Below are 8,049 nucleotides of genomic sequence, written 5' to 3' on the forward strand. Positions count from 1 at the left end.
CAGTTGTCACCTCTCACAAATTTCAGCATAACTACATGTAGTTATGTAGCCCCTCCACTTCACTCCTTTATAGTTGACACTTGGGAATGAAAGAGCTGAGTTTGTCAGAATTGTGTGTCACTTAAGACTAAACAGGCACAAAGTGGAGGCTTGAAGGACCTCACTGGAAGTAAAATAAAGGACTTTTATTTGTTGCGTGGACTTTGTGTTGTGTATTTGAATGCTTAGGATCCTTTTAAGGTTGCTTCCTGCTTCTGGGGCTGTGTTCCTGCTCTGGAGTTATGGAGCACTCTTCAGCCTGCTGGCACACACAGCTGTGGGATACTGCATCATTGTCTACCCAGAAAAAGTGAAAATGTCCATGATGTTTCACTTTTTAAAAACCTAACAGTACTGATTTATGACTCAGACTTTCTTCATTGGTTCCATAGAATTATAGTCCTAATATAAACCAACTGCTGACTCCTTTTTGCCTTAAATTTGCCATATAAAATGTTGCTTAATAGTACTTTGTTTTCTTGGAATGAGGTCAACTCTAAATAATAACAGAGCCTCATCATAGCAGTTGAAGCAGTAAATATTTATTGAGTGAATGAATGGAAAGTTGGATTGAAGGATGAATGAGTCAATGAATATGATTGCTGTGATAAATATGAATATATAATAAATACATTAATGTGATTGCTATAATTGACTTAGGCTTGTAGATATGGTAGAACCTGGCTTGAGAGCCACAGCTGGAAAGATATTTTTCATGCGTGTGCCTCATCCTACATGGTGTCATTTGTAGGAGCCTAAGAAATCTAGATGACGTACTTTAACTGGCACTGTTTTCTTTTTATATTACACACTTAATTACCATGCTTATTCTGCTACAGTGTAGCCCTATGTTATTATTCCAAATGCTAACTTTTCTAGATAATTTGAATAGGTAAAAATACCATGATTTATTTCTGATACAACCAACCAACCAGGGGAAAAGTTATAGAGAAAATAAATCTTATAATTCTTAGAATAGGGAGAATAGAGAAAGGTTTGATGGCTAGAATAAGATATGAGGAAAGTATAAAATGTTCATTTATGTTGCTTTTATCACCTCCATTTTTTTAATGTACTTTTTGTCTCTTTTACTAGCTCTAAGGTTCTTTGAAGAAAGGAGTAAGCCACTTATTTCTTGTATATCATTTCAAGGTGCCTACTAGGTATAAGGTTTCTCTATACAGTAAATTCTCAAGCAATGTTTCTCAGTGACTACCGTCTATAACCTTATAGCTTTTCAAAGTTAAATGAAGTGTCAGATATATAATAGTAGCATTTCTGATTTAAAGGAGGCATCCTTGATTCCTGCCTTTCCCAAATACAGACAATGAATCATACCGGATAATGAATCATCAGTGGAAATATGTCTAATGTATATAGTTCAAGAAGAAATTTTTTTTTAAGAAATATGCTGATTTTGGACGTAAATTGATTGCAATAAGCATGAAGGTGTAACTCTTAGTGCAATATTTTCGGCTTTTATTTTTATTTATTTATTTTTTGGCTTTTAAAGTGTAACACTGTTCTATGTATTTCTAGAATATATTGTGAGGATAAACAGACCTTCTTACAGGACTGTGAGGATGATGGGGAGACAGCAGCTGGTGGGCGTCTTCTCCATCTCATGGAGGTAAGTATAAGTTAAACCCTGTTAGTCCTGTTTTCTGAGCCATAAAATTTTTCAGTGAAACAGAGCACCATATAAGAATAAGTAAATCAGTTAGGCTATATAACATGAAATAGATTTGTGTTAATTAGTAGTTAATTTTTAAACACTGATTGAGAAAGACTTAACCACGATATGGGGCAGAAAGCACAGGGTTAATAACAAGCACTGTGCTTTGAAGCTCTGTCAGTCATAGATGATAGATTATCTTCAGCTCTGGAAAAGCATCTCCTTTTTGTTTTTTGACAAGGTCCTCTCTGTTTCCTCTGTTCTGTGTCTGTGCACCTCCTGTTAGTTGGGTGTTATTGGACCATCTGGACAGACCCAATTGTTGCTTTTTAAAATTAAGTTGTCCATCTCATCACCTTATGTTCTGAGACATTTTCTTGCTTGTCTTCCAAGGTTTCCATTGAATTAAAAACATTTTTTTAGCAATCATGTATTTAAGTTTTAAGAATTCTTTCCTCTTGGGCACTTGGCTGGCTCAGTCAGAAAAGCCTGCAAGTCTTGATGTTAGGGTCATGGGTTCAAGCCCCATGTTGGATGTAGAGATTACTTAAATAAATAAACTTAAAAAAAAAAAGAAAAAAAGAGTTTGTCTCTATTTTTCCTTTTTTATAATATACTGTTTTGACTTTATGGATGTAATATCTTCTAAAATTTCTCAGAGTATGCTAATTAGATGTTCTCTCCCTTAAATTTTTCCTGGTTCATTTTAGTTTGTTTACCTTGTCCTTTCTCTTTCATGCTGCTGGATTTTCTTCATCTGTATGGTGGTGATTGATTGTCCATTAATTTTAAGAATGGATTTTTTTTTTCCTAAGATAGCTGTTATAGTTTCTTCTGTTACTGTATGTGGAGGTTTGTTTTCTAACCAGGCCGTTCCCTTGATAGGAAGGAACTCTGTGTGGTCAAGCTCTTAGAGTGGTGGGCTTCATGTTAAAGCAGCATTTGACAGATATCAGACTGAGGAAGACCTTGCTGATAGGCACCAGCAATTACTCATGCTGCCCCAGTTCTTTCCAGTGGTTTGTTCAGAAATAGGTTTTAGTTGTTGTTTGGCCTAGGGGCAAAAGGTTGCTTAAACTGAGCTATTTGGGTTGAATTAATGAAGAATTAGAACCCTACTTGCATGATCTCCCCTTTACTCTATCTGGTTGCTACAAAATGTGGGATTCAAAGACACTGTGAAGCAGTGTTTAATTTCTAAATTCACTTCTCATTCTAACATTTTATCACTGGAATGTTAGAAGTTTCATTCTGCTCACTCATGTGGTTCTGCCATTAAAGTCACAGAGAAATGTCATGTGCAGTTTTGTATATGAGTTATTTCATTCTTTAAAACTTGAAGTTATACATGTCTGTGTGTATCTAATTGTGCTTCTGAAAATAACAGATTTTGAATGTGAGAAATGTCATGGTGGTAGTATCACGCTGGTATGGAGGAATCCTACTAGGACCAGATCGCTTTAAACATATCAACAACTGTGCCAGAAATATACTAGTGGAGAGGAACTACACAAATTCACCGGTGAGTCCTTACTGAGATTATATAGAGATATTCTCACTGCTGCCTATGAGGAAAAAAAAAGAAAAAGAAAACCCAGGAATGAGTCAGAATGTTTGAGGGGTGCCTGAGTGGCTTAGTCTGTTAAGCATCTGCCTTTGGCTCAGGTCATGATCCCAGAATCCTGGGACCAAGCCCCACGTTGGGCTCCCTGCTCAGCAGGAAGCTTGCTTCTCCCTCTCCCTCTGCCCCTTCCCAATGCTTGTGTTCTTTCTCTCTCTCTAATAAATGAATAAAATCTTAAAAATGTTTGTGGTACATTAGAAAAATCTTTGAACTCGAAATTGTAGACTTAGTTTCTAATCACAACAATCTGACTGGCCAGTTAGTTATGTGACCTTGGGCAGATCACTTCATCTCTTTGAGCCTTAATTTCATAGATTCATACAGAGTTTTATAAAAACCTTAAAGACCAGTTAATTTTTACTCCCTAAAATTGAGGCCAGGAAAGGTTGTGTAGCTCATGCCACAGTCAACTAGATATTTTTTAAATGTGTATAAAATTCTAACATTCTCTGTTAGTGTCAGACACCTTCCCTCTCCCCTGGCATTAGGGTGCCTGCCTTTATACTTTGAATTCTTTTTTGTTTCATATTTTATAAGCATGTTTATTTTATTTAAAGTTTGCTACCTTCCTTTAGAAAGTGGGAATAGATTAAATAATACCGAAATTATTCAAGCATAAGTCTATTAGATAAATTATGTTGATTATTTTGGAAATGTTAAAATAGACTGTAAATGAAAGTGCCATGTAAAACAGAAAGATGATACATATAGAGGTAATTATGCTTTCATTCTTATACATATTATATGGTTAGACTAAAGGTTCCTAAGCCAGTATCTTCACATAAATGCAGAGACACTACATTGATTTATATCTTTTTTAGGAGGAATCATCTAAGGCTTTGGGAAAGAACAAAAAAGTAAGAAAAGACAAGAAGAGGAGTGAACATTAATACCTAAAATTGTATGCCAGGTTAAATTCCCTATCATTGTTCACAAATTCCACAGTCATCAAGGAATATTGTTCAGAGAAGATCCTGGACTGTTCAAGTCAGCCAACCATTGTGGACACCAGCATTATATTTTCTTCTTTGGTTATATCATCTGCCAAAAATAGAGAACTTCTGATACATTCATATGTATTTCAGGCTGATTCAGAAGAATTAATTTGAACTTAATTGCCACTTCATCTAATATGGGGATGGTAACAGTTGCCCAGGGCAGTACCTGAATTAACTGTCCATTTCAGTACGTGTCAAGTGCCTTTGTTAGGTGGGGAAGAAAGGTCTTGAGAGAAGTATAAATACCTGATACCTTGTCATTGGGATTCTTATTATGTTAAATGAATATTGCCTTTTACTGCTCTTTATGGCTTATTGGAATAGGAACTCATTGCAGATTGATCTTGGAGAGTTTCTTCTTGTGATTTTGGTTCACAGTAAGTCACCTTTCATTTTATAGTGTTCATTATTGAGTAATGATTAAGCAAAAATCAAGGAGTATCCATCTGCAGTTACATGCTGAAGTAATAATTTATCTGCCATATTTGTTAGCATAAGTGTTATGCTCCAGTTTCTGTTGCAAATTGGTGATTGTGAAATTTCAAAATGTGATTTTCTAGCCTCTACTTTTTTGTTTAATTCTTGTAAAGCAGTAGATATGGAGTGTCAGTAGTCTTCTCCTACCTGTGAAATATGTTAGTGTAATATTTTGTTTTTGGTTGGTTTTGTTTTTGTTTTTGTTTTTTTTTTAACATCCTGGAAATCCCTTTCTTGTGATATTCATTGAAGAATTAGGACGACACTAGAAGCTCTGCTGCAGTTCACAAGTGTTTATGGAAGGGGATAGAGGTGGGAAAACCCCACTGGTATGGGGCCAGAGCACATCATCAGATAGTTATGTAAGTGTGATGCAGTATCTCATCTGCATTCCAGCTATCTTTCTCAACTCCGTGACTTTGTGGAGAAAAGGAACAAATGTTTTGGTTGGAAAAACAAAGTCCCTCTTTTTTTCTATTCTTACCAGATCTTCCTTTACATCAGTGTTTTATGTTCCTTCTTTCATCTGTAATATATGCCCTTACTTCTAGGCATCTAGATTATACACTTATCTTTGAAATACAACAGTAAGTTATAAACTGTTCCCCTTTAGACATGATTGCAAACTGTTATTGAAAGTTATTAATTATTTGCAGATTTGCCTAAGATTCTCTTCCAAAAGGAGGGAACAGAAGTTCAGAGGCAACTTGGAATGGTGCTTGCATCATGGAGAGCATCACAGAAGAGTGGACACAGATACTCTTTTCTGTTCCCTTGATGTCTTGCCTTTAAAAGACCCAACATCCTTATTTGGTGTTTTTAATAAAAACCTAGTAAATGGCTTTACACTAGAATGGATTCTGAGAAATAAAATCCAAGTCCTATTTGTTGTAAATATGTCTAATGTTGCCAATGATCAGGAGTCCTCAGAGGATATGTGAAGTGTATGTATTTACACACATAAATACTTAGATATATATATATAAATAAAAAACACTTACCTCAGATTCCATGAAAAGTTAAGTATGTCCTATGGTATTACCTGTTAAATGAGAAATTGAAGACCATCAATTAACATTAAAGTAATTTCACAATTTTGGCATGTCTAACTTTGTAAAAGAAGATATAAAACAGGAAGTATTTGGTGCTGCAGGAAAATTGAGTTAATTTTTCTACAACACCAAATTTGAATTTCTTTCTTGCTGTTTCATCTCATAGTTATTTAGGTCTTTATAAAAAACATTTATAACCGTGATCTCATTTTCCCTTATTTAAAAAAATCTTATTTTCGCTTTTTTCTACAAAATGATTAGCCACATTTTCCTGACTGAAGAAAACCTAATCTCCTTTGCCCAGAATCAGTTCGCTAGTAGGGAAAGATCCCAGAGTATCCAATTCTGGAATCTGAGTTGTTTACACTCAACCATTATGGACCCCAACTAATGAAAGCATCTTTTTCTCTATTTAAAATTTCTCTCTATTAGAGGGCTTTCAGATTCTCCAAACAATAATTTTCTATAGCCAGATCTATGCTGTGGCATATTTTATAGTATATTGTATTAGTTAAAAATATTCTTCATATGCCAGTATGTAAGAGCAAGTAGCATCTACTTTTTAAGTGGGAAAAGCAGTATGATTTGGAGGTATATATCATGAAACAGACTATTTGAAAGAAAAGAATTGTATCAAGCTAATCATACCCAAGAAAGAATACATGAAACGATACTGTTTGGAGGACAGGTGAAATTTACTGGGAAAATTGTATAATCACTTCTAATTCTACTATCTAGAGATAACCATTATTAACATTTGCTATGTACATCCTTCTATTTTTTTCCTATGCATGATTTTGTATATATGGCTATTTTTCTTTCCATAAAATGGTATTAAACTGTATATACTGTTTTGTATCCTGCATATTTCATATAGAAGTATATTGTTAACATTTTCCCATGTCAATAAATATTCTTCTATGGCTTAATTTCTTGTGGCTATATAGTATTCTATCTTTTGGGTATATCATAATATACTAGCTAGTCCCCACGTGTTTCCAGTTTTTAAGGCTTTTCAAATTTTTTGCTAAACCATAAAAAACTCATTTTGTGCAGATTTTTTGGTATTTATCTCTGATTATTTTCTTAGGAAAAATCCCTAGAAATGGATCCTGGTCAAACATTTATACATTCTAATAGCTTGATTGGTTTAGGCAAATTGATCTCTAGAAAAGGTTATACCTCTGTTAGCATTGTGTTAGAAGATATTTAGGATACAAAAGATGTGGGAAAGTAGGGATTCATCAGAAAAAACTACCAATATCTTTTTTTTTTGAAATAATTATAGATTCACTAGAAATTATAAAAATACTCTGCTTTTCCTGCTTATAACATCCTACATAACTATAGTATATTTATCAAAACCAAGAAATACATTCTGCATGCAAGTTCTTTGTCAGGTATGTAATTTGTAAATAATCTTTTGCAAATAATATTTTGTTACTTGTCTTTTCATCTCTTTTTTCTGTCTCTCGTCTTTTCAGTATCTTGACAGTGTTTTTCACAGAGTAAAAGTGTTTAATTTTGATGAGATATAATTCACCTTTTTCTTGTTATCATGTTTTTGGTATTATGTCTAAAGACTGCCTTCCCCCAGGTCATAAAGATTTACTTCTGTTCCCTTTTTAAAGTTTTAGAGTTTTTTTGTTTAGATATGTTATGCATTTTTAGTTAACTTTTGTATAAGATATAAGCTTTAATTTGCAGTTCTTTTTCTGCATATGGATATCTGATTATAGAAATGACTGATTTTTTTAAATTGAACTTCTTACTGATGAACTTTCACAAAATACACAGATAACCGGGACTTAAGTTGGAAAAAAGGACACCACCAGCACCACAGACTTCCTTTGTGTCTTACCCTACATTAGCTGCTCTCTCCCTCTGCCAAGTAACCACCTCCCTGACTTCTGACACCAGAGATTAATTGGGTCTGTTTTGACTTATACATAAGTGGAAACACACTGTCCTTGCTTGGACTCCTTTTGTTCCAATATTTTGTGAGATTCATCTGGATTGCTGTATGTAGCAGTTCTTTTATTCTTCGCACTGCATAATATTCCATTGAATGAACATGGCAATTTATCAGTTCTATTTATGGATATTTGAGTTTCCAGTCTGAGGATGTTATAATCAGTGCTGTTATAAATATTCTTATACATGGTTTTTAGTCAACATATGTAC

At 34.1% G+C, this 8,049-nt stretch overlaps 1 protein-coding gene across 2 annotated transcripts in view; it reads left to right on the plus strand.

Annotated features, from left to right (window-relative positions):
- IMPACT (impact RWD domain protein) overlaps positions 1-6,794 on the plus strand; it is a 29,355-nt gene extending 22,561 nt beyond the window's left edge. For both annotated transcript variants that reach the window (XM_072829084.1, XM_072829085.1), the window contains exons 9-11: positions 1,579-1,669; positions 3,102-3,236; positions 4,160-6,794. In XM_072829084.1, the coding sequence (XP_072685185.1) occupies positions 1,579-1,669; positions 3,102-3,236; positions 4,160-4,228 (295 nt within the window). In that variant the 3' untranslated portion in view covers positions 4,229-6,794. The remainder of the gene's footprint in view (positions 1-1,578; positions 1,670-3,101; positions 3,237-4,159) is intronic.
- Positions 6,795-8,049: the final 1,255 nt, after the last annotated feature.

This window comes from Canis lupus, chromosome 6 (assembly GCF_048164855.1).
Source record: "Canis lupus baileyi chromosome 6, mCanLup2.hap1, whole genome shotgun sequence".
In the NCBI taxonomy this organism is placed as follows: Eukaryota; Metazoa; Chordata; class Mammalia; order Carnivora; family Canidae; genus Canis; species Canis lupus.